The sequence below is a fragment of the Bos taurus genome, chromosome 4 (assembly GCF_002263795.3).
Source record: "Bos taurus isolate L1 Dominette 01449 registration number 42190680 breed Hereford chromosome 4, ARS-UCD2.0, whole genome shotgun sequence".
NCBI lineage: Eukaryota > Metazoa > Chordata > Mammalia > Artiodactyla > Bovidae > Bos > Bos taurus.
Window position 1 is genome coordinate 92212494 of NC_037331.1, and position 23657 is coordinate 92236150.

The window sequence follows — 23657 nt, forward strand, 5'->3', positions numbered from 1 at the left end:
CAGGGGAGAGGGGAGAAAGGGGGTTAGGGCCCAGGGAGCCTCATACACTGGTAGGTTCATGCTGCAGTCGCGCTGAGCTTTCGAGTTTTCAGGTGTAGTAGGTTTGCTGGAGAGTGAATAATGGTACCTTCTGGCTTCCCCCAGTTCAGTTCTTCCCCAAAAAGGTGTCAGAACCTACTCATTGTGGCCAGTAAGAAATGAGCGGAGATACCAGGCAGCCCCCCAGCACTGTCCAGTAGAACTTTCTGCGAGTATAGAACAACAGGTGCTTTCTGTCCAGTGTGACAGCCACTAGCCCCTCTGGGTATTGTATACTTGTAATGTAGTTATTGCAACTGAGGCACAGGATCTTTAATGAAATTTAAATAGCCACATGTGGTTAGAGGCTGCCCATATTGGACGATGCAAGACTTTAGGCCATTTTTGCCCGTACTCTCATACACCCAGGAAATGTTTGATTTGCACTCTTCTTCTGACCAATTTGTACCTTCTCCTACACCTCTCGCTGTCTGTTTCCATTTTTCTTTTTTTTTTTTTTTTTGACTCAGTCCTCTCATGCTTTTGACTTCAGCTTCCAAACTCTTTTCCTGAGGGTCACACACAATGCCAAGAAACGTGACAGGGAAACATCACCTGCATCAAACCAGACACCGTGGCCTTGGCCTTGCCCCCTTTTCTGCTTGACAGCCCAGAGTCAAGCTGATACCAGATGTTTCCCACTGTCCCAGGCAGAGAAGAGGGGGGTGGCTTTGGATCTCTGGCTGGAGATCAGATCTACGGCACTGTCACCATCCCCCACTGACCATATGATGCAGTTGCTGAATCTGACCCTTGAGTTTCCCAGAACCTGCAAGGATTGTAGAATCCCCAGGTCATCGAGGGAACACTCACCTGAGATCCCTGTGGCACCTGAACTATGAAAATATCGTTTCCCATAGCTCTTTCAACACTTCTTGAATACTTAGAACGGGTCCACTCATTGCGATAGTATAGTGGAACAGAGCGCTGGACTTGTAATCAAAAATCCCAGGTTTAAGTCTCGGCTCCTCCATTTACTAAATCTATGACCTTGACAAGAACTACCATACCTCCCTGGGACTTTATCTTCCCCAGTAAAAAAGACTCTGCTGGAGTGAGTGACCTGTAGGTGCTGCGAGGACCCAGAAAAAGAGACCCTCATTGCCATGAGGCCCTCCACCTCCACTCTGTTACCCCTTCGGGTGTCGAGCCTACATTTTAAACACCCTTTTCCTGAGGCCACCACTGAGGGCCTTACCTGTGTCTGATTACCACTGACTCACACTGGGAGGTTGTCCAGCAGGATGGACACACCCTGGGCCAGACCGGGTGGCATTCCCACCCACCACCACCATCCCCCCCCCCAGTTGTCGTCATACTCCTGTGCAGCTTAGGAAGTCAGTGGCAGTCCCCATGACTGTGGGACCACCTCAGAGATGGTGTTTTAGCCTGCTGCAGAAGGCAGCAGAAGTTTCTTGGCTTAGGCAGTAGGTCCACCAAAAAAAAGAAAGGATTATGGGTGTTGCCTGATGTGTGCCGACCACTCTGGCCAGCTAGCTCGCCAGCCCCTTCCGCCCAGTAGTCACTAGTCAGTGCTCCCGGGATTGTCCCTGGCCACCCAGAGCCCCTGTGGAGCTGCCAACACTGCGCAGCTCACAAAGGGCCCTGTAGCATCTCTAATTGAGGAGCTGGTGAGCAGACGCCCTCAGTAGAGGTATTTTTAGCTGCAGTGATACAGCCTCATCTTTTTTCAGGATGTTTTGTTTAGGTTTTCTTCTTCTTTTTTTTAATAAGTAAATTTGAAGATGTGGTCCCAATCCTTAGTGCCAACACCCAAGAAGTTTTGGTACACGCCCCTCACCACAGACCTCATGAATCGTATCTAGGGTCAGGTGCTAAGGCTCAGAGTTTGCCCCGAATACCAAGCCAGTGAGCCAGAGTGCACAGAGAGAAAAGAGCTAGAATAGAGGACGAAAATGCAGGCTGGCCTGGTGTGAGGTGCTGGGGGCCCCGGGGCAGCTGGAACAACTCTCCTTCCAAACCTCTCAGACCTTTGGTGGGTCTGGGGGACCGAGTGAGTGGGCCTCAGTTACGGCAGCCTTGCCCTGAATAAGCAGTTCCGCTCTGTGGCTGACTGACTTCCGAACGCTTTTGTTTTCCTTCCCTTCTTCTTCCTGGTCTGTGACTTGTCACCTTTTCCTTGACTTTATTTTTTTTTTTGTATACCACATGATGGGGGTTATAGGACTTTGGTGGAGCTTGCGTCCACCAAAGTGGGTCCTGGGGAGGTAGGCCAGGGTAAGTTTCCCAGGTATATTAGGTGATACCATGGAATGATTTTGTTAATTGTATTAGGTGTGATAGTGGCACTATGGTTATATAAGAAATGGCCATGTTTTTTTTGGGAGATGCACTGCTGAAGTATGGAAGGGCAAAATGACATCATGTCTCGAAGATGCTTTAAAATATTTCAGCAGAGAAAAGGAGGGGATAGCTGAACCGAATATGACAAGTTCAATAACTGTTGAACTTGGATGGCTGGTATATAGGAGTTCATGACAACTCTCTATTTTCAGTGTTTCAGATTTTTCAAATCAAAAGGTTTTTTTAATAATGAAAAAATATTTAATTGAAAAGCTCTCCAGGTGATTCTGATGTTCATTTCAGGTTGAGAACCAGTGGTTTAAGCGATTAAATTTGGATCACTGCTCCCTAGATCAGCTCTGACTTTGGATAACCTAAGACTGACCTTTCAGGATGAGTTCCCACAAGTAGTCTGCACCCCAGACTTATGACTGGGTGAGGCGCAGGGTGGGCACAAAGGACAAGCCAGACCTGGGCCTGCAGTCAGAGTCCACAGTGGACAGCTGGTCTGCTATGTCTCTTGTACCGAAGGACCTCAGTGTCACCCAGCCCCGAGCAGTGCTGCGCCACGTAGCGTGCCTGCCAGCGCTCCCACACTCCACCCTGAGGCCCTTGCTTGCACACAGGAGACAGAAGACAGCTGCGCAGTGGTGCACACCCCAGGAGAGCCCGGCTCTCCTCGGTGCTCAGCACTATAACCTAGTGGGATTTTGCTGAAGCTACCGTAGGGGTGGGAGGCTGAAACCTGCCCCTCCCCCTGCTCCCAGGAGTCCCCGTGTTCTCAGCTCTGCATGCGAGTCCGTGATGACTCTCTTGTGTCCTCGGTGCCTATGCTGACTCCAAAGCTAAATGTCGCTCTGGCTGCTCAGCAGGTGGGGTGAATAGCAGCTGGCTGCAGCCAAGCTAAACGGAGCTCCAGAGCTCGAACTAGAAGCTTCCATGTGACATTTACACAGCACAGCCTTGCTCAGGATTCTGGCTTAGCACCCCTTCATTCAGGGGCAACCTGCCGGCCCTCCTTCACTTGAGGAGGGCCTTGTGATTTACACCTAAATGCTCAGCGAGTCTATGTGTCGCTAAGGGAAGCTGAAGCGGAGGGAAGGCTACAGACTGCCAAGGTGACACAGCCCAGAAGTTCACTACCAGTCATATTTACTGGGAGCCTGGGCACCCTCCTTTGTGCTCCCGGGGGATGCCTTGGCATAGTCCTTTCAGCAAATGCCAGCTTGAGAGAGGTGCAGAAGTCGCCTCCTTCATCTCTGTAGGGGTCCTGGAGCATCTGCCTTCCCTCTGAGGTCTGAGTCAGTGCTAGTCCTGCTGGTGACCAGTGCTCCACCCCAAATTCTAGCGCGGGCAGCTCCCTCATCCGGACCAGACCGGCAGGCTCCGAGGCGCCGTTTGGGTGGGAGAAGGTGGCTGCTCTCCCTGACTCCATGCTGCTCCCTAGCACACAGGTCCCTGGTCTCCACCTGCAGACCATCTATTGTAATTGTCTCCCCCATTGTCCTGAGCTCCTCAAGGGCACGGCCCAGGTCTTTCATCTCCACTGTTCCCTGTCACCTGGCACACTGCTGGCCGCTGGACTGACTCTAAGTGAACCACAGAAGGGCTTCAGCAGCCAGCGCCCATTAGCCGAGGGTCAGAAACCTAAAGTTCAAAACAGCACTTTCTCCCTCGTTTAGGCTTCTGAACCTAAACTGGGTGCTGACCTGGAACTGTGTCTGAGTCGGTTAGTAGAGCAGCCTATGACCAGGGAAGGTGTCTGTTCTCTTCCCACTTTCCTTCAGAATAAATGATACTCTCGCTGTGCCTCTGTTTCTCCCACTTGATACCCACGGGCCTCTGAGCAGTCTGTCCTCTCTCCCCCCTTGCCGGGACCTCTGAGGAGGGCAGCATGTTTGTAGGAGGGTTTCCCTGTGTTTTTTGGGGGGCCATCGGTCGAGTGATATCTGGCCCGGTGTTCTTAGAAGTTACTCTCCTAACCTGAATGAAACCTCCAGGCCGCTGGCTTCACTTAAGCAAAACCACCTACAAGAGGAACCCTCTGGAGTCCGTGACAGGACTGACCTGTCTGAGTGTGCTCTCAAGATAGAGGGCTGTCAGCCCAGGCGTGCTCTCAAATCACCGGGATGTATCTTTAAAATATCAGAGTCCTGTCTCCTCCATATCTTATCTAGCGGTGGAACGTTGGATGTTTTTTAACCGCTCTCTCCGTGCAGATAACATGTACTGGGGACTGACTACCGCTGTGTTGGAGGGTCTTCACCAGAAGGAGCCCTTGAACACCCACTGCTGGCCTCCCTTCCCCACCCCCCCGGCCACAGGAAGGTGAAGGGGAGCTTGCCGCTTCTGGGCACCCCCGTCACCTTCCTTAACCGGTTCCAAGACACCGCTATTGTCCCAGATGGTGCGGTAAAGCCACAGCCCCCACCCCCATCCCCCACCCCACGCAGAGCCCGGTGCTGCTTAACCTTGGAGGGCAGATAGGTATCTGTGGAAGGCAGGTCGATTGTGTTTTAGAGGACAATCCAGAGCTGTCTCTGCAATTTGTTCAAATGAAGACTTTTTTTTTTTTTTTTAACTCTAGCTTGAGGGAGTCTCACCTGGGTCACACCTGCAGCTTCCGGGCATCACCTCCCCGCCCCACCGTAGCAGGAGAGTCTGCCTCGGCCGCGAGAGGCAAGGCCAGCCACCAGTTGAAAATCCCAGACAGCTTCCTCTCCTCCCTCCACGTCTTGTCAGATATTTCAAGCTTTGAGTCCTTATTCGTGCTCTGCCTACTTGGCTGGCTGTTCTTGCACTTGAGCGGCTTGTTTGCCTGGACAGGTCCAAGCTGTCTGAGCCATCAGCAGCTGCACCTCCTCCCTCGCGCCTTCTGTCGGAGCCAACCTTGATTCACAGTAGTGCAGATGGCCCGGCCTTCTCCAGCAACGCCCGCCACTCCCAGCCCTCTCGTGCCCTGCTTTCCCAGAGATGAAGGGGCTGGGCCAAGCCTGGCCTGCAGGTCAACCTGGGGCTACCAGGGAGACCACTCAGTTCATGCTCTGGCATATTAACCCAGACAACACACTAAAAAAAATTTTTGTTTTTTTTTAAATCTGAACCACATCAGATAAGGATATGGCAAGGTCTAAGTTCAGATTATGTAGGAAATACTTCCCAGCTTGCGGCAGAGCTAATCTGTTTTTGCAAATAGCCCTGGTTCTAGCTTCCTAACTGTGCTTGCTAACTGTTACTGAGAGCTGAGAGAGAATCAGAGACAAGGGCAAGTGTCAGACATCAGCGTCCCCTCCTTCCCTCCCCTTCTCTCCCTTTAAGGCAGACTGGGCAACTTCTCTACTGCGCCTTGCTTTCTCAGACGGGCTCCAGGTGCCAAAAGGTGGTGCCCTGTAACATACCACTGTTATCAGTTCATTTCCTTTTTCCTTGTCCCTCTCCAAGAGAAATGAAGTGGCAGATGACAAATGTGAGCAGAGTCGGGGGTGACCTTGGACATAAGAAAGACATGCACACCAGGGCCTGGGCGTCACTCTGCCCTCCTAACAAGCTGCAGACGAGGCGCAGGAATGGGGGTCCCATCTAGCAGCCTGGGCCTGGGTGAGACCCACACCCATGCTTTCTGGCAGCAGCCTGCAGCAGGGTGGGGTGCTGGGGCCACAGGCTCCTCGCCCACCCGTGTGGCTTGGGACCAAGTGCAGATACACTGGCTCATTCGGGTAGTCTGTAAACCTAAGGGACACTAGCACCTACTGGAATGCCATTGCGCCAGCAATACCAGTGTTCACAGGATTTACCCTGAGGCTCAGCTGCCACTCACATTATTTCCAAGCATTCTCCTCCATTGGAGAAACTGTCCCAGGTGAAAGTGGCTTCAACACAGCCCCCAAAGCCAGCCCTTTCATGAGGGAATATCAGGACTGAGATATATTACCCACTCTCCCTATAACTTGGGGTACTTTCCTAAGGACTGGGTATTTTTAATCCTTGATAATGCTACAATATCTTTATTGGCACCCAAGGACCAGTAAAGGAAATTAGTCCTGAATATTCATTGGAAGGGCTGAAGCTGAAACTCCAATACTTTGGCCACCTGATGCAAAGAACTCACTCTTTGGAAAAGACCCTGATGTTAGCAAAGATTGAAGACAGGAAGAGAGTCAACAGAGGATGAGATGGTTGTATGGCATCACCAACTCGATGGACATGAGTTTGAGTAAGCTCTGGGAGTTGGTGATGGACAGGGAAGCCTGGCGTGTTGCAGTCCATGGGGTCGCAAAGAGTCAGACACGACTGAGCAACTGAACTGAAGGACTAGTAACACAGAGACTGAGGCAGAGGCTGCCTGAAGATGTATCTGCTTCTCTCCCCATCATCAGAGCCAGTCATTTGGCGAGCACGCTCATGCCCTAGTAAGCATGATACAGTGGATGGGGTAGAATTAAGGGGCCTTCGATAGTGAAGGACAGGGATGCCTGGCATGCTGTAGTTCATGGAGTTGCAGAGAGTCAGACACAACTTAGCGACTAAATAACAATTCCACTCCTAAGATCATGGTTGGGGTCTATTCTCTTCTATCCAATTTGATAAGGAAGGAAGGAAGATCTTTTACCTTTTACCAATACCTGGGAACCTTTTTATTTCTCTAAAGCCACAGGATAAGTATCACCAAACTGCTGGATTTCCTATTCTTCATGATTGGCCCTGTCCTCCAGGGCTTCTGTCTTAGCATTGGGTGTTGCCTTCTCTTCCTGCTACAATTGCTGCTTGGCCTATTAGCCTCACGAAACTTATTCTCTTGGATCCGTTCTCTTCAAGTACCACATTTTATCCACCTGCCTGCTTTCGTTTTTTTTTTTTTTTTTTTAAACTTTACAATATTGTATTAGTTTTGCCAAATATCGAAATGAATCTGCCACAGGTGTACCTGTGTTCCCTATCCTGAACCCTCCTCCCTCCTCCCTCCCCATACCCTCCCTCTGGGTCGTCCCAGTGCACCAGCCCCAAGCATCCAGTATCGTGCATCAAACCTGGACTGGCGGCTCGTTTCATACATGATATTATACATGTTTCAATGCCATTCTCCCAAATCTCCCCACATCCACGCATTGTCATCATGTAGATCCGCTGGTCTAAGTGACCCACAGGCACAATCCAGGCTCTTGAGATGGGTATCTCCAGGGTCTGAAATTGACAGTATTTGTCTTAACCCTTAAAGTAACCTTGTTGTAGCCAAAAACCTTAGCCAGCAAACACCTCAGCAGATGCACTGCCCTCCACCCCACCCCACCCCACCCCCCTGGTGACGCAGGAGAATAGCCCTGGAGCCGTGGGGCGCAGTGTCCAGAGGGCAGCAGAGCTCCAGTGGGTGCGGCCATCCCCTGGCTGCCAAGCCCCTTGTCACGTAACAGGTTCAGAGGCTTGGAGGTTGGAGTGGGGAGGTTCTGTCCTCCAAACTCACCACGGCACTGCCTGTAAACCTGCCGAGCCAGGGCCCAAAAGGGCTGCCTGCACAGCCCACATCATCCAGGCGTCTGCTTGATGCCATGATGTCCCGGGCCCACGGGGGCTGCATAAGTACAGCTGCAAGCTGCCCACTAGATGGTTCCTGCTGCCCCAGCAGCAGGTGGGTGACCTGGGTGACCAAGGTGACCCTCTCAGGCTCTGTGTGGCTTTCAGTTTAGGTGTAGGCATGAGAGATGGTGCCCTTCTCTCTGGGGACAGGTAAGGAAGAGATTTCCCAGCTGAGTCTTCCTGGGTCTCTGTTCCAAATGAAAAGGAGCGCCCCCCACCACCACCGTCCCTCAGTGTCCCCAACTCTGCACACATGATTCCGCCTCAGTCCATTTCCCAGCCTCAGCTCCACTGGGGACAAACTCTTTACCCTTGTGGTATTCTGTAAGCTGGAGCGGTAAGTCCCGAACCTCTAGAAGGGAGATGAAATGACCTTGGGGGCTGACGGGTAACAGCACAGCCAGCGTTTGTTTCAGGGTGTTGATTTCCACATATTAAGGTTTGAGTTGCTACTGAGCTCCCTTGCCCATGTGTGTGACAGTCAGGCTCTATATCCACCGCGATGCCCGAGCAGGGACGTGGTGTGGGGCGAGAGCTATGCTGCTGTGCTCTGGCACCTGAGCACGTTTCCATCTCCAGCACGGAGCTGCCAGTGGGGAACTGCTGAAGTGGCACTCCGAAGGATCCACCAGGGAGACCCCTCCATCTCCTGCCAAGCTAAACAAACCCTGCCTTGCCCTGTTCTGAATCACACCTCCCTGCAGATTCATTCCTCCTTCCCTGGCGCGGCTCGGGCACTGCCTTCCGGGAAAGTCCTGGGTGTCCGCAAGAGAGGCGTTGGAGGAGAAAGGAACTGATGGAGAAAGGGGGAGTGCCGCTCAGTCATCTTTTAAGTAGAAAGGAAAAGGTCAGCGGAGCCGCACGGGGCCGCGGCCGCATCAGTGTTGACTCTGCCTCGCTGCGGCAAAGGGGCCGGCTCACCGGGGCGAGCGGTGGGCACTGCCAACCCCACCCAGCTGCTGACAGCCAAGCACAAAGAAACGCGTGCTCTGTACACACAGATGGGTCTGAGTGTCAGCAGGAGCCCGTTTTTAGCCTTTGCCCAGGAAGGGCAGCCCACAACACAGTAATTTAATTAAATTTGCTTCTCTCCATGGCCCACATATTTGAAGAGGTTTGGGGGGAAATGAATCTGGCTGAGGAACATCACCCTGCCGCTCTGGCACTGCCCCAGAGCCGAGCCGCAGCACCATAAAGGGTCTCGCCATCCTGATTATGGCCCAAGGCATCTGTCTGCACTGCAGGCTCTCTGGCCGGGCTGCCTGCTGGAAGCAGTCCGTCTCCATCACAGGGAAGCCACCGGGGGCAAAATAAGGGGACTCCCTGCCCCTGACTCAAGACCTGCTGGCAGCAGCCTCGGCAGTACCTAGAGCCGTGGTGGCATTAACTTTCCCCACTGGCCTCAGAGTACGAGAAGGGAGAGGGTAAGACAAGAGGACCCCCCTCCCCCACCCCCACTGACACTGCGGTCTCAGTCATCACCCCAGTTCAGTGTTAGCCCACATGCCTGGGCTTCTGCCCTGAACGTGATTGGTTTTTAAGGACCTGAAATGGACTCAGCTTTTTCATATTACCCTGCTGCCTTCCTCAGGTGCTAGCGGTTTTTGTCCATTATGCCTGAGCTTAACTCACACCCAGAGCCCCATGACCTCCCACTGCCTCCCAGCCAGTCTTGCATTAAGTTTATCAACTCCTCGGGGGTTCCCTGGTGGCTCAGTACAGAATCTGCCTGCAATGCAGGAGATCTTCCTTTGGGTTGGAAAGATCCCCTGGGTGAAGGGAATGACTACCCACTCCAGTATTCTTGCCTGGAGAATTCCTTGGACAGAGGAGCCTGGCGGGCTGCAGTCCACAGGGTCACAGAGTCAGACAGGAGTTACCTAAGCTTTTGCTTTCTCTCGTCTTCGCCCTCCTATTCAGAGTGTCTGCCCTTTCCTCTTAGCACTAACCTCTAGCCTGTCTCTCAGCCTTTCTTGTCCTAGATCAGCAGCACCAAGTCTTGGAGAGGTACATTCTCTGGTGATCTTTCTGTCCCCCTTCCCAAGAGTACATCCTCCTGGCTGGTAATCTCTCCTGCGTAATGAGAATAGCAGTACCTCCGAGAGAAAGGGAATTTCTCTGGCACGGTTCAGCTCAACACCAGCAGAACACAGGCTGTTGCTTAGGAGTGGGAATCATTAGTGTCAGGCCATTATTGGAGGGGACCGGTCTCTAGGGGAGCTAGCAGAAATTACCGCTCCTTAATAGACGGAAACTCATTTGCTCAAAGCCCCCGCCCTCCTCTTTATTTCTCTGCATTCCCCACCTCCCTTTCTTCCCAGCTTTGAAGTTGAGAAGAGAGGTAACTCCACCCCATCCAAGATGGCCAATTTCTGCTAAATTAACTTGGTTAAAAGAGATCCTTGGCTGCAAGCGGCTGTTTTTTAGAATGTTTCTGTTGGGACTTCGCTTGAAACCATCATGAAGGAGACAGATTCTAATTAAATGTATGTGATAGAATTCTAGCCAGGGCCACTCTGTCATTTCCCTAGAGAGGATTTGTTGAGATGGGGGAAAGGGCGTTCACTAGCTGCAGGCCCCCGAGTCAGCCCAGGGTGTCTGAGGTTTTCCTTGCTTACAGTACCAGGGAAGACGTTCCTGCTTCTCCAGTAGTCAGCTTGACCTTGAACGGACTTCTGACATGATTGAGCTTCTGCAGAACTTCCTTCTACCTGTTCTTTACAGCTCTTCACTCTTATGGAGATGGGTAGGGTGGCCTCAGCCACAAATGCCCCTTCTAATTTGTTTACTGGCTGGGCAGCCATCAGAACTCCCCTGCCCTGGAACATTCGTAGTTGAAGAGAAGGAAAAGTTGCTGGATTTCTCAGTTCTAGTTGTTTGAGGGAAGTCAGGTGTGGCCACCATCTGGTTTAGAGTGTGAAGCCCAGATAAAGTACTGGCGTGAAAGGCCTTCCACTCCTCTCCCTGCCTCCCTGGAAGCAAAAAGTAAGGGATGGCACCAGTTTGCAGACTCCAGGGGCACTGGTCACCTTGTAGCTTCTGTCAGTGGTGCCCCCTGCCGTTATAAGTCTCAGTAGCCCTGCTGGTGCTGGGCTGAGAACCCAGAGACCTGATCCCAGTACCACCAGCTCACGGGCACTGGCAGTCACATCTCCCTGGGCTTCCTTTTCCTCACAAATAAAATAAGAGGGTTCACCTAGATTTTCTGAATTAACTTGGAAACTCCCTTCACTGTCTCCACCTTCCTGAAGTCAGAAGCTGGAAACTATCAATCTGTCTTCAGCTGCCCCCCAGGTCGACCAGCTGTGAGAACACACAGGTGATGCGGAGGGGCCCTCAGCTGACATTGATCCCTCTGGTCAGAGCCGGTGTGGACTCAAAACAGGAATGCGGAAGAGGGATTAAAGGACAGGAAAGTTACTCTGCAGCCCAACAAGCTGAAACCAGAGGCACACGGAATAGGCCGAGTCCGGTCCTCTCTCGCGCTTTTCTCCTCTGTGACTTCATAACCTTTTTCCCTTGTACACGTGCACACAACACACCCAGCAGCTGGCACTACTTCCCTCACAAGGAAGCCGAATGAAATGCAGGCCTGCTCTCTGAGCTGTCTCAGTGTTGCCATATCCCTCTAAGCCTCCTCTCCCCATTCCCCATTGAAAAATTGTCTTCCCTTCCTCTGGTTCCTTTAGCAGTCTCTTCCTCAGCCCTCCCTCCAATCTTAACTCCAGACTTCCCCAACTCATCCCCTTAAGAGATGAATGGGAAGAATACACTGTCATGTCAGAAGGAAGCCATTGTCAATTCACACAGGCAGACGCTAATAGGATAAAGTATTATCCGACTTCCTTTAAGTCCAGAAATTAAGTCTTCTTGCAGTGGTAATAGATTATCACTGTAGCCACTGCAGCTGGGGGGCTGTGGGAACAGGCCGTCGGTATCTGAGGCCTGGGCTCCATGTCTGGCACTGTGATGGGCCTGCCGCGAGGGATGTGCTGTGCATTCCTGCAGACACCACGGCACTATCCAGGGAACTGCCTCCAGCTCATTCAGTTCACCTCCAGGGTGGAACCTGAGTAGGAGGACCTGTCTGAGTGTCCTTAATGAACCTGGGTGAGTGGGTTGGGCCTTGAAGCCTGGGGAACAGTAGCCTGAGGCCAGGAAACCAAACTTTGCACAGGGAACAGCGTGCGAAAGCTCATCTCCGTCATCCTTGCTGACTCATGGAACGGGTAGAGTGGCTTATCTGGTGACTACATCCCCACCTGCACAGACAGGGAAACCAGGGTTGTGAAATATAAGAAACTACAGATTAAGGACTTGCCTCAGAAGAGGAAACAGGACTGTGAAAAGGAAGAAAGAGCCACTGGGCTTCTAGAATGGAAGGATCTTGCGGGGCATCCTTGGTCCTATCTTGACAGACAGTTGGACACACACGGGAGGGGGGAAGTGTGACAGGAGAAGGAATGGAGGGTGTGCTTTTTATTAATGGGAGATATAAGCAGGTGAATGGATATTAAAAAAACAAGTAGATCAAGGGCTGTTCCTTTGGTATTTAGTAATTAATCTCAACTTTAGTAATGGCTCTGGTGTTGTTTCTAGGCACACAGAATGGATGAACCTGAAAAGCTAAGTACCACTTTGGTCCATCCAATCCCCAAACCTGGCGTTAGCGTGGTCTCTCAGCCTTACTGCTTCCCTACTACAGGTCCAGAAATCTCTACCGGGCTAAGCTAGAGATGACAGCACCATCCTTTCAAATGCTACCTTCCTTGGCCAAAAGAGCCTCCTCTCTCAGGGCTATCCCCCACAGGCCCCGGCCTCGTCTCTCTGACTCACTGCCAGGGTCCACGTGCAGCACCGAACTCAGAGTCGTCATGATTTTTATGGGGAAACATAATTTATATAACAACCCCCCCACCACCACCGAAATAATACTCTTGTTGTGGATAAACAGTGAGCTGCTATATCCCCTCTTCTCCCCTCCCATGACTGTACCTTCTTAGAAAGGAGGGAGTCTGTCAGGAACAGAATTTGATTACAGCCCTGAGGGAGGGGTTGCTCCCAGCAGTGGACAGCCTCCAGCATCTCCCGCCCCCTGCCCAGCAGTGGACAGCCTCCAGCTTCAGGAACAGGACTGTCGTGGGTAGGTGGTTTGGCCCAAGTACTGACAGCAAAGCTGGCATGTTCCAGAGGATGAAACCTGTGATCATGCTAAAATCTAATTCTAGCCTCTCATTAGGAAATCAAATGCTTGCTTTCTTGGGCTTCTCTTGGAAAGTTGATCTCCCTGCCTTTCTTCTCCTCTGCTCCATGACATGAATTTCACACTGCCAGTCCTCCCCCCATCCAGGGTCCTGCCAGCCTCCTGTTTGTGAGGGCAGAGGAATCTCCCTGGCTTTCCTCCCGAACTGCATTGCAGCCCCTTAGCCTCTGTATCTGCCACATAGCTCCATTCCACTCTCATTTGCTCAGATTCTGGTGCTTTTTCTCCTGTCTTGTTTTTCTTTCCTCCAAGCCCCCCGAAACTGCTCTGAGGCCCCAACAGCCCTCTCTGTGCTCCTTTCTCCTTCCTGGTGCCTCCATGGGCCCACCTCCCTTGGTAAAGCACCCCGATAAAGAAACAAGATGATCTGAGAAGACACTAGGAAGCTTATTACCCTCTTGGCAACGGCCAGGGTTTCTGGTAGTATTTCCTATCCCAGCTCTCAGCTTGTGCACTATCACCACCAACAGATTACCTTTTCTCCTGACTCGCCAGAAGGAAAGGTAATCTGTTCCTGGGCTAGGACAGTGCCTTGGGTCATCTAAAGGGCTCAATTAAAGAACGGAGCACAAAGAAGAAAAGTAAACCCATCTTTCCCACAGTGCTTGGGCTTGTAGACAGTGCTGTCCTGCTCCCCAGGACTTCTGGGTGACCATCCCCCCTCACTAGACTAGTCCAGTAGGCGTGTTCTCTCTTTGGATATGGATGAGGTTCAATAATAGAGGTGGTGATGGAGGCTGGTCAGTTGGTCTTCCCCTTATGTAATATCATCAAATTTTAATTCCTACAACAAGCTATGAAGTATTGAAGTAGACACCAATATTATGTCCATTTTAGAGATGAGGAAAATGAATATTTGTCTGAAGTCACACAGCTAGTAAGTGATAGAGCTGGAATTCAGCCTGGGGAGACCAGGTCCAGAATCTGTACTTGCAAGCACTATGCTGTATTGCTTTGCAGATACATATATTTCACTGATCTGCTTCCTGAAGCCTTTATCCCTGCTCCAAGGAGCAATTCACTTCATCTCAATATAAAGCAAAGATGAAAACAACCGTAATCCACTGCCCAAACCATTCTTCCCCCCTCCAGGGGAAAGGGTGCTTTCTGAATGGATAGAAACCAAGAGAGGTGCTTTGAGCCAGAAGTGCCTTGCAGTTTAGCTGAGGCAGGATTTCGAAATGGCGTGAACAGTGCCTGCATTAGCCGATGGCATGGAGCACTGAGTGCCAGCAGAGGAGATAAAATCAGACATATGTTTGGATATAAATGTTCTCTTTTTCTCTTCCTTTTCTTCTCTAATTTTGTTGCAGTAAAATGTTGGAGCCATAATTGCAGGCCCTGGCCCCTGAGGTAGTAGCCTGGGCTGAGTGAAGCCCACTTGGCCTTCTGTTAACAGCCATGATAAAGCTGGTGTCCCTAGGCCTTAGAAACTAGTTTGTCTCCTCTACCCTCACTGCCAATAGGATGCAGCTTTATGACCAGAGAGTCATAAAATGTCCTAGAGCAGATTATGGGAGTAGCAATCAGATCATGATTTTAGAGCTGGGGCTAGGGCAGATGCAATGGAGAAGAGTTAAGGAGCCCCCCGCCTCCCCCAAACAGTCTCATTGTTCAGCCAAACAAGCAGAAACCACTCACTGTGCACAAGTTGCTCTGAGAGGTGCTTTAAGACCTCTGTCAGTCCTTTACTCTGCAGAGCTTCCCAGGCCAAGGTTGGGAGAGGACCAAGCCATCGTTCCACTGTGAACACCCAGCCTTGTCTGCGTTACCTTTTACCTAGCAGTCGTTGCCCTCTGTGGGATTCCTGTGGTTTCTGTCTGCCATTGAACCTAAGAATCGGGCAGCTATTTTGTGTAGTCCTGAGAATCCAACTCCTTAGTACACGTGGCCCTTGGGCCAGCTCTGGGGCCCCTGTGGTCAGAATTCCGCTCAGCAGAGCTGGTTCAAAGGAGATTGGACAGCTCCAAGAGGGAGGAGAAAAGAGCACAGCAGTATCTATAGGAAGGTCCCATTTTCATATTGGCCAGGAAGGAAATATGTTCTTGGGAGCCTGAATGAGAAATCACATTGGTTTGGGGAGTCAGGAGACCTGGCTTTCAATCCCACCTCTTCCCCTAATTAGCAGTGTGACTTTGGACTATATCATTCAGTTGCTCTGGGGCTCCGTTTCCTTGATTATAAAATGTGAAGGGATTAGACTACATGGTTTTTCACGGCCTTTAAAAAATTCTGTCACGAAAACTCCCTAACTCCATATAATCAGCAGCGTTCTTTTCCCTCTAACATGTTGCTGTAACTCTTCCCACACCCACCCCCCTGTCCCAGTCCAGCAAGCTGCCAACCCATGTTCCATTCTCAGGTAACAAACCCTACGGTTTGGCCAGGCCAAGGATGAGTCTCCCGCCTAGCATTAAAGGCGGCACTTTCGGTGCTCAGGGGACCCCTCTCTGAAAAGTTGACCCAAGTGCCTGCTACAGAGAAGGGCATACTCAACACCATGGCGAAGGAGCATTGCTGCTCTAGAGGCTGAACCAGTGCCCAGGTCAGGGAGCACGCCCAGTGAGCAAAGGAACCCCCCTAACAGCTCTAACGACCCTCAAGCCCGTGAACCATATCCTGTCGGGAAAACACCTCTCCCTTACATTCCAGAGCTTGAATATGCCCCACCCCCAGGACAGGTGCATCTGTTCTTAGGACTCTTCCCCAGGAATGTCTCAGGCCTGTTTCTTCACCTCTCTCCTTAGATGTCTATTCAGCCCCCAAGCCTTTGTCATTTCACAGCAACTGCATAGTTCCCTGACTGCCCAGAGAGCTGTCGGAAGAGCAGGGGTGGGAGGAAATGGGCTCCACACCCTCTGCTTCTGAGGCCGCTCCTTCCTTCACAATCACCTCTGAATGTGTACCTGGGAAGCTGTTCTAATAAATAGCCTGAGTTGTGTCTATGGCACCAGGAAAGGGGGTGATTTCTTGCATTTTTCAGCTGGTCCTAGCCAAGTCCCACCCTTTTTTCTGCTGCAGTTTTCTCTCTTTTTTATTGGGGGTAGGGTAGCAGAGGACAGGCAGAGAGAACGCATCATTGTAGCCTAGAAACATGAATAGCAGTTTCTTAAAGTGTGAGCCCATGCATACATGCTGCCACAAACGCGGATACCCAGAAATTTTGTATAAGCAAAATACACAGAGAGAGAGAGGAGGATTAAGAATTGGCCCTTTCTTAGCCAACTGCTGCAAAGTGCTGCCGCCTCTCTCCCTGTTCAGTGCCAGGGAGATCACACCCACTCAGTCCCGGTTCCCTGCATTAGTATAAATACTGGCGCTTGAAGAGACGCAGGGTCCCAGTTCAGGCAGCCTGCCTGAATGACACTCCTCAGCTAAGCATCAGGAGACCGACACCCACCACCACCACCGAGAGACACATTTGTTTATTTAGTACCCAGAGAATGGGAGCAGCCCTGCCAGAGGGATCTTTTCATCCCAACAACATTATTGCAGTCCTCTTCAGTCCCAGTCCCCCAGGGTCCCCCCAGTAAAGCTGGTGCTGTCTGACCAGCAGCTTCTGCTGAGGTGGCATTTAACTCCTGGCTGGGTCCCAGGAGCTGAGGTTGACCCATTTCCCCCGCTTTTCCAGGGCACAGGAAATTCGGTTCTACCCCCAACAGAGCCAGGGACTAACACACTTAGCTTGTGAAAGGTGCACTAGAATCGGGGTACTTTTATTTAAGCTAAGGAAAAGTGGTTGACAGCTTCAACGTGTTCCCATACTTTTAAAAGAAATTGAACATGGTCCTCCCCCCTCCTTTATTCCTTTATATAGAAATGATTCGGTCAATGCTCATAAGAAGCTATAGGTTGAGGGTCTTACTCAATTTAACCCTTTAGGGACATTGAATTAAAAATTGAACAATATTTATTAAAATACAAAAATACACTTTTCTCACATTACAATCAATGTTCTTTTGTTGGCATTTCCCCACCCCCCACCCTACCCCCCTTTCAAATCTGAACCCTTTATTTCCTTTTAAAGCTAAAATAATAAGTAAAGTTACATCATTAAATGGACCAGCATAACAGAGATCTCTGCCTTCCCCACCCACGCCCACCCTTTCTCCTCCCCTCCTCCTGAGGCAGGCCTGGGAGAGGGAAGGCTTTTGCCCCACTGTGCCACATTCAACAGGACTCCATGGCCAACTCACTGTGCGTGCGTGTGCATCACTTTGTTCGAACTGTGGATTTCAGATCTTTTTTTCTGAAGCATCCTTGGTAAGGAAAGGCTTCATCACTTTAAATGAGCCTGTGCCCTCTCTGTCTCCCCCTTTTCTTCTCTCCCCATCTTCTGCCCCCCTACCCATCACCACAACCCATTGACATCAGCCGTAATAATCCCTAATGAATCAGCATTTAGAATAGTCACCAAATCACAAGCATGAGAAAAGCTTCCACTCCCCCAAGCTTCCCACTCCCGGCCTCTCCTCCCTTTCTCCACCTTAAAACAAACAAACCCTTTATAAAAGAAAATCATCAAATGCCATCATTGTCGACAATCATTTGTCAGATGCTGGGAACAACAGGTGGACATGGCACTATGCTGATGTATGCCCTCCCGTGAATACCTTTTCTCTGTTGCTGTCCGCTCCCATCCCGCTCTGGGACCCCCAGGCCCCTTCAGGAGCCGCCTCCTTCACCTGGGAAGCCCTGAATAGACACATGCCTTGCACAGAGTGGGTTAAGCCCAACTGCAGGAATCTGGTACAATGTGAAAGCATTTGACTGCAAGCTACGCCAGCTCCCTTCCTTCTCTGCTCCTTCCCTCCGCACTCCCGTCAGGCGGGGCGTGCGGTGTCCCAGTGCACAAACCAAGAAGACCTGTGCACAGGGGTGCGCACCCTCAGTCCCTTGAGGGTTTCATGTGAATTTCGGTGATTTTCCTGTTTAAAACACCATGTTACAGATCTGTCTTCCCCTTGGCCTCAGAAGAAAAATTTATTGCCTCTCAACATTCTAAGCATAGTACAAATTCTTAGTGCTTTTTTTTTTTGGAATTTTTTTTGTTTAAATAAGATAAATCTGCAAAGACAGCTCTCAGCCTAAGAAAGATGTCTACAGAAATGGGTAGTCCTGGGTCCTATGAAGCATCTTCTAAAAAAAAAAATGACAGATTCCATCTACCCCCACCCCACCCCTCAGCAGCCCGCACCCTAACTCTTTAGGGATGTTTGTTGGTGTTTTAAGTTGGTTTTATCTTAGCAGTTTTAACCGTATACCAGAAATCCCTTCTGGCCACATAGCAACTTGACTTGTGACTTCTACCCCACAACATTCCCAAGGTAACCCTCCCCTACCCCCTTTAAATAGAACTTACAAGTTAGAAAATAGTTTTGTTTTGAGTTTTCTTTTTTAAATTTTAATATAATCTGTTTCTTTTACCAGCCCATAGATTTAATATATAAGCATATACAAGAAAAAGTCTCTCCCCACTCTGTACAAAAGTTGCTGTCTTTGTGTGTGTGTGCATTCTATTGCATTTGTATAAGTTTTTTTTTGGGGGGGGGAGTCATATCTGAGTTTCCTGTACCTTGTCCTTGGTATGGGTCTGAATGATATAAGGTTCAGAGATAGTGGTGACCGCGGGGTGGAGAGAGTTCCCCAGGCTGTTTTCTGTCCAGTGGGCCCCATGTGCTGGTTTGTAGGTGTTGTAGTTAATATGGTCATGAATTGTGGGCAGCACGACTGCCCCCTCACCTGATACACCGGCCGGAGCTGCTGTTGCTGCTGCAGGTGCCGCCGCAGGGATGTCATCATCCACCTGGATAATCTCAACTGTCCGGGCGGCTGTGACTGTACTCCTCTGCTGGTGCCGCTTGCGAAGTTTATAGAAGACAATCAGCATGGCAGCAGCGAGCAGGGTCACTGCCACAAAGCAGCCGATGATGATCTTGGTGGTCTTCATGACTTCATCCAGGCTGGTCTGCATCTTGTCGTTGGTGTCCGTCGCGGTCACTGCCACCTGCTTGGGCACACGGGTGGTCTGGATGAGCACCGTGGTAGAGGTGGTATAAGCCGGCTGGTAACCAGTGGACGTCGTAGGAACAGGCTTGTACTTGCGCGTTGTGTCCTCGGGCGAGATCTCGGTGGTCTCCACTGTGACCGTGGTGAAGAAGCTGTAGTTGGAGGTGTTGAGCTCGGCCGTGCTCACGTTGAGGTAGGCCGAGGCATTGGAGTTGCCCGCCACATTGGTCACCATGCACGTGTATACCCCTGTGTCTGAGAGCAGCACGTGGGAAAAGTTCAAGGTGCCGTCGTTGAGGACGGAGATCCGTGGGTGGCGGGAGGCGTGGCTGAGCACTGTCCCATTGGGCAGCAACCACTTCACAGAGGACATGGGGGGAGTCCGACACTTAAGTTCCGCCATCCGACCCTCCGAGATATTGAGGTCCCGAGGGGCATCCATGATGAAGGGGGCGGAGCACTGGAAGGAGGCCTGGTCCACCTCCACCAGGTAGCGGCCTCGCATGTGCAAGGGAGCGTGGCAGCGGCCACAGCAGGTGGAGTTGGTGGGTATGTACTCCCGAAGCCACCAGGCTAGCCAGAGAATGTCACAATCACAGTTCCAAGGATTGTGGTGTAGGTGCAACTCCACCAGGTACCTCAGGGGGGTGAAGAGGTCATGGGGCAAAGAAGAGAGGTTATTATGGGCCAGGTTGAGTTCCACCAGCGAGGCCAGCCCATCAAAAGCATTCCGCTCAATCAGGCTGACTTGTGAGTTCATGACCCATAGCTTCTTGAGGGAGCCGAGGCCATGGAAGGAGCCAGGCCTGATCTCCGGGAAGTGGTTCCCCGACATCTCCAGCTCCTCCAGCCCCACGAGCGGGGTGAGGTTGGGCATGTCCTTGATGTTGCACATGCCCAAGTTCAGGTACTTGAGGTTGAACAGTCCCTCAAAGGCCCCCTCGGAGATGTACTCCAGCTTCTTGAGCTCCCCCAGGTCCAGGCGCATGAGGGAGGGCACCCGGTTGAAGGCATAAGAGGGGATGCTCTCTATGGGGTTGTTGCGCAGCCAGAGCTCCCGCAGCTTGGACAGGTATTCGAAGGCCCCGCTGGGAATGACCGTCAGCCAGTTGTCGAACAGCTCCAGGGTGTTGAGGCTGGCCAGGCCGTTGAAGGCCCCCACCTCTATCTGCCGGATGGAGTTCCTGCCCAGCTGCAAGACCTCCAGGTGGTGGAGGTGGCGGAAGGTGTCGGCCTGAATCATCTGGATATTGTTCTCCATGAGGTTGAGGTACCGGGTGTTGGAAGGAATCCCCTGAGGGACCTCGGAGAGGCCCCGGCGGGTGCACACCACCTTGCTGAACTGGTTACTACACGAGCAGACGGATGGGCAGTTCTGGGGCCCGGCGGAGGCAGCAGCAGCGATGGCTGCACACAGAATCCACACTTGCGCCGTGAGGTAGACGACGGGGAGCAGGACGGCATTCCAGGTGTGATGCACAGTTACCTGCCACAAGAGCTTCATGGTGTGGCACGTTCATAATTCACCATCGCCTGGGATTTTGGCTCGGAAAGGAGAACCAGCCCTACCCCGGCTTAAGTGAGCTAGGAGCTCCTCTTTCCATCTGGAGAAGGAGGTGGGGAGGGGGCGATTAGAGAGACGGAGCAGATCGGCCGGGAAGAAAAAAAAAAATCATGCCAAAACTAAAGAGTGGCCCCTCGTCTACCAGCGCCCCCCGCCCAGGCTAGCCCTCGGAAAGCTGGGACTTGCTGTCCCCCGAGGCGACCATCCCCACCCAATCATTCGCTGTCACCTACCTCGGAAGGAAGGAAGGGAAGAACTGGCGTGGTGTCCTTAAGCGTTCTCTGCCGGAGCTGGCCACCTCGTTCCCATTCTCACTTCTTAGTTTTAATTAACAAAAGGGGGGAAGTCGAGGGGGCGGGGAGGTCAGAGGGAAGGGGAGGGGAGGGGAGGGGTGGGGGGAGACAAAATGGCTTCTAGTAAATCCGGAGCCGGCGAGCGGAGCCGCGGAGTTGAGGCGCGCCGGGAGAGCAGAGGCCCGGCGGGCTATGCAGGTGCATGCCCCCCCCTCCGCCCGAGGCGGGGCGCCGCCAGCGCTTCCCGGCTTTGTCCTTGGACCCTGGCCCCGGCACGCACCAGCCGAGGGGGATGCCGCTTCATCGCCGGAGTGTGCCTCCGGTGCCCTCCGCCCGCTCCGGGGCTGCTACCAGGCGGGGAGTGAGGGGGCGCCCCGCAGCCTCCCAGGCCGCGCTCGCCGCCGCCGCCGCGCTGCCCCCTCTCCTGGTGTCGGCCGCTCCCGGCCCGAGGCAGCTGATGCAGTCGTTCGCTCGCGGTGCTGCGAGAGTTAAGAGGAGGTGTCCGCCGCTCCTTCGCCCCCTCCCTCTTCGACACACACCCCCTTCTCTCCTCTCCTCTCCTTAAGGGTTAAAAAGCCCCAAACTGGGCTGAGTTTCCCAGTCCGCCGGCTGCTGGTGCAAAGAGCAGTAATCCGTCCAGCCCCCTGAGGGGCAGCGGCGTGGAGGCAGCGCCGGGATCTGGTCCACCGGCCGGAGGAGCGCGGCGGCAGCAGCGGCGGCGGCAGCCGGGTCGCCCCGAACTGCAGGCCCCTTCGGGGAGTCCGGGGGCGCAGAATCGCCCGCCGCAGCCGGGCCCCCGGCGCACCGCCGGCTCTGGCTTTGTGCGAAGAGAGCGAGTTCGGGGCTCCGGCCCCCGGCGCCTTCAGCGGCTGCGCTGCCCGCGGGCTGCTGTTGCTGCTGCAGCGGCCCCGGCGCTGGCGGCGGCGTGAGCAGCGGGGGTCGCGGCTGCGGGGAACGCTCCGGAGCCCGGGAACATGGTCCCCGCTCGCTAGCGGCGGCGGCGGCGGCAGCAGCAGCGGGGCCCCTGCGCGCGGCGCCCACCGTCTCCTCCTCGCGCCGGGCTCGCGGTGTTGCAGGCAGCAGCCACGCAGACTGCTCTCTCATCCTTTTGTCCTTCAGTCAGAACGTGAATGTACTGCTGACGCATACTGTTCTGGGGAGAAGATTAGCGTGATGCAGTGCTCTTATGTATTAACACCGCTCCCCCTCCGCTGCCTGCCCTCGAGGGGTTAACGCCGGCGCCTTCCAGCGCCGCGCCGGCCCGCGCCGCGCAGCCCCGATCTCCGCGCCTCCGTCCGACTTCCTCCTTCCTTCCTTCCTTCCTTCCTTCCTCCCTTCCTCCCTCCCTGCCTTCCTCCTTCCTTCCTTCCTCCCCCACCACCCTCCCCCCTCCCCCCCGCGCCCCGGCCGTTTCCTCCCCGCCCCCTCTAGACGCGGGGAGCGGGCCGGGCGAGGGAGCCGGAGTGAGCGTCAAGTGAGGGGCCGCGCGCAAGTCGCAGGCGTTCGCAGCTATTTTGGTCCGATCGGAGGGAGCCGCCGGGTGGCCGCTGATAGGCTGGAGCGGCGCGGGGCTGCTGCGGAGGGACCGCGCGGGGGCCCCCGCCCCCACCCTGGGGCTCTGGGAGCGATGGGCTTAGGGCCCCGGGAGCCGGAGGCGCGGCGACCCGCGGCGGGGCTACTGCTGTTGGCGGGCCTCCCGCCCCGACCGCGTCATCCTCACCCCCGCCGACTGCTGACGGGGCGACCGGCCGCTCGGCCCGGGCTGCATGCTCGGAGTTCCGAGCTGCACGGGGTTGAGGGCGGGGGGGTGGGTGGCGGACGACGCGGGGGCGGCCAGGGCGCTGCTGCACAGATGCCGATTCGTCCTGTCCACCTCCCCTTCCCCCCCTCCCCCGCCTCCCTCGCACATTTCCTCACCTCGGCTTTAACTGGGGCTTTAAATGATCGTTTTCTTAATGAGGGTTACGGGGGAGGAAAACAGTGGAAGGAAAGACCAAGTGCGGGGAGCTAGGGGAATGACAACCTGGGACAGGACAACCACCAACGGGAAGGATGGAGGTGAACTCCCAGCCACCGCGGCACACCCCGTTGTTCATTCATGCAGCGGAGCCCTGGCTTTTCAACTCTTTGCAGCCCCGCGCCCTTTCCCCTCCCCGTGCCCAGAGTTTGGACTGAGTGGGTCTTAAACCCTCTGCCCCAGGAGCTTAACCAGCTCTTTGTTGCCTGGACTGCCTGGGAAGAACTGCGTAGCAACCTGCCCCTACTTCTGGTGAGCGGAGACTCCAGGGCATTGGATGGACCAGTGTGGGAGAGGGAACAGAACTTGGTGGCTTTTTCCCACTGGAGAAAACGACTGCCCCTTTCTCTGCCTAGTGGGGGTGGGGCCATCTGTGGCTCAGCCCTGGAAAGCCAGCTGGTAGAATACGGCATTGGTTTAGTGATGCTTACCCCCAGGCTTCTATCCTTGTGCCCCACCCCTCTCTGCCTTGGCAAGCTTGCTTTTCTACCACCTCCACATGAGCTATTGCTTAAGAAGAGGAGGTCCTGGATCTCTCACCCTCTGGGTTGTGCCACA

At 53.3% G+C, this 23657-nt stretch overlaps 2 protein-coding genes across 2 annotated transcripts in view; one reads left to right on the forward strand and one right to left on the reverse strand.

Moving 5' to 3' along the window:
* The window catches only part of SND1 (staphylococcal nuclease and tudor domain containing 1), a 422171-nt gene that overhangs the window by 338552 nt on the left and 59962 nt on the right, over nucleotides 1-23657 (forward strand).
* LRRC4 (leucine rich repeat containing 4) lies at nucleotides 17321-21118 on the reverse strand. The gene is made up of 2 exons (NM_001014938.2): nucleotides 21023-21118; nucleotides 17321-20829 (listed from the first exon to the last, which is right to left on the reverse strand). The coding sequence occupies exon 2, from the start codon at nucleotides 20727-20729 to the stop codon at nucleotides 18771-18773; it is 1959 nt and encodes a 652-aa protein (NP_001014938.2). The 5' UTR covers nucleotides 20730-20829; nucleotides 21023-21118; the 3' UTR covers nucleotides 17321-18770.

What these genes read in the sequence shown, in the direction of transcription:
- LRRC4 (NM_001014938.2), bottom strand. Translation starts at nt 20,729, where the DNA reads ATGAAGCTCTTGTGGCAGGTAACTGTGCATCACACCTGGAATGCCGTC.